The 447-nt window shown below is 45.2% G+C and overlaps 1 protein-coding gene across 1 annotated transcript; it reads right to left on the bottom strand.

Annotated features, from left to right (window-relative positions):
* Nucleotides 1-11: 11 nt before the first annotated feature.
* On the bottom strand, nucleotides 12-437 carry LOC109131909 (probable E3 ubiquitin-protein ligase ARI15; the record flags this gene model as incomplete). Its single annotated transcript, XM_019243082.1, has 1 exon — nucleotides 12-437. A coding segment is annotated over one exon (426 nt), but the record flags the coding sequence as incomplete, so codon positions are not given.
* Nucleotides 438-447: the final 10 nt, after the last annotated feature.

Raw genomic sequence — 447 nt, 5'->3', positions numbered from 1 at the left:
ATGTCAGTGGATAACTTGACCCTCTCGCAACCAAGAGTTTTGGCCCTTTCTGCTTCCTTCTTTATAGTCTCTGAGAAACTCTGGACAAGTGTAGCCGCGTGTTCTTTCAGGAATCGCAGGTACTCTCTCTTGGCCATATCACAATCTGTGTGGAGATAGTCGTACACACAGATCCATTTAAGGAATTGTCTGCACTGAACAATCAACATGAGTCCTTGTCTTATCACCTTAATGTCTTGCTCCTCCTTCAAGTCAGTCGGTTCGAAAGCTTCTAGCTCGGATTTAGCTAGCGCAAGTGAAATCTGACTCGCATCCCAGAGATCCAAACACGAACTCACTGGTTTTGCTGCTATCCTCTCAAGACTCGGAGCAACACAGTTTCCAAATACGTGACCTTCAGATGGCCCCAAACACCTCCAACAGAATTGACCACTAAAAATCAAGAAA

This window comes from Camelina sativa, unplaced genomic scaffold, assembly GCF_000633955.1.
Source record: "Camelina sativa cultivar DH55 unplaced genomic scaffold, Cs unpScaffold07978, whole genome shotgun sequence".
Lineage (NCBI taxonomy): Eukaryota > Viridiplantae > Streptophyta > Magnoliopsida > Brassicales > Brassicaceae > Camelina > Camelina sativa.
Note: the sequence above shows the minus strand (reverse complement) of the source record. Positions and strands in the feature narration are given on the sequence as shown.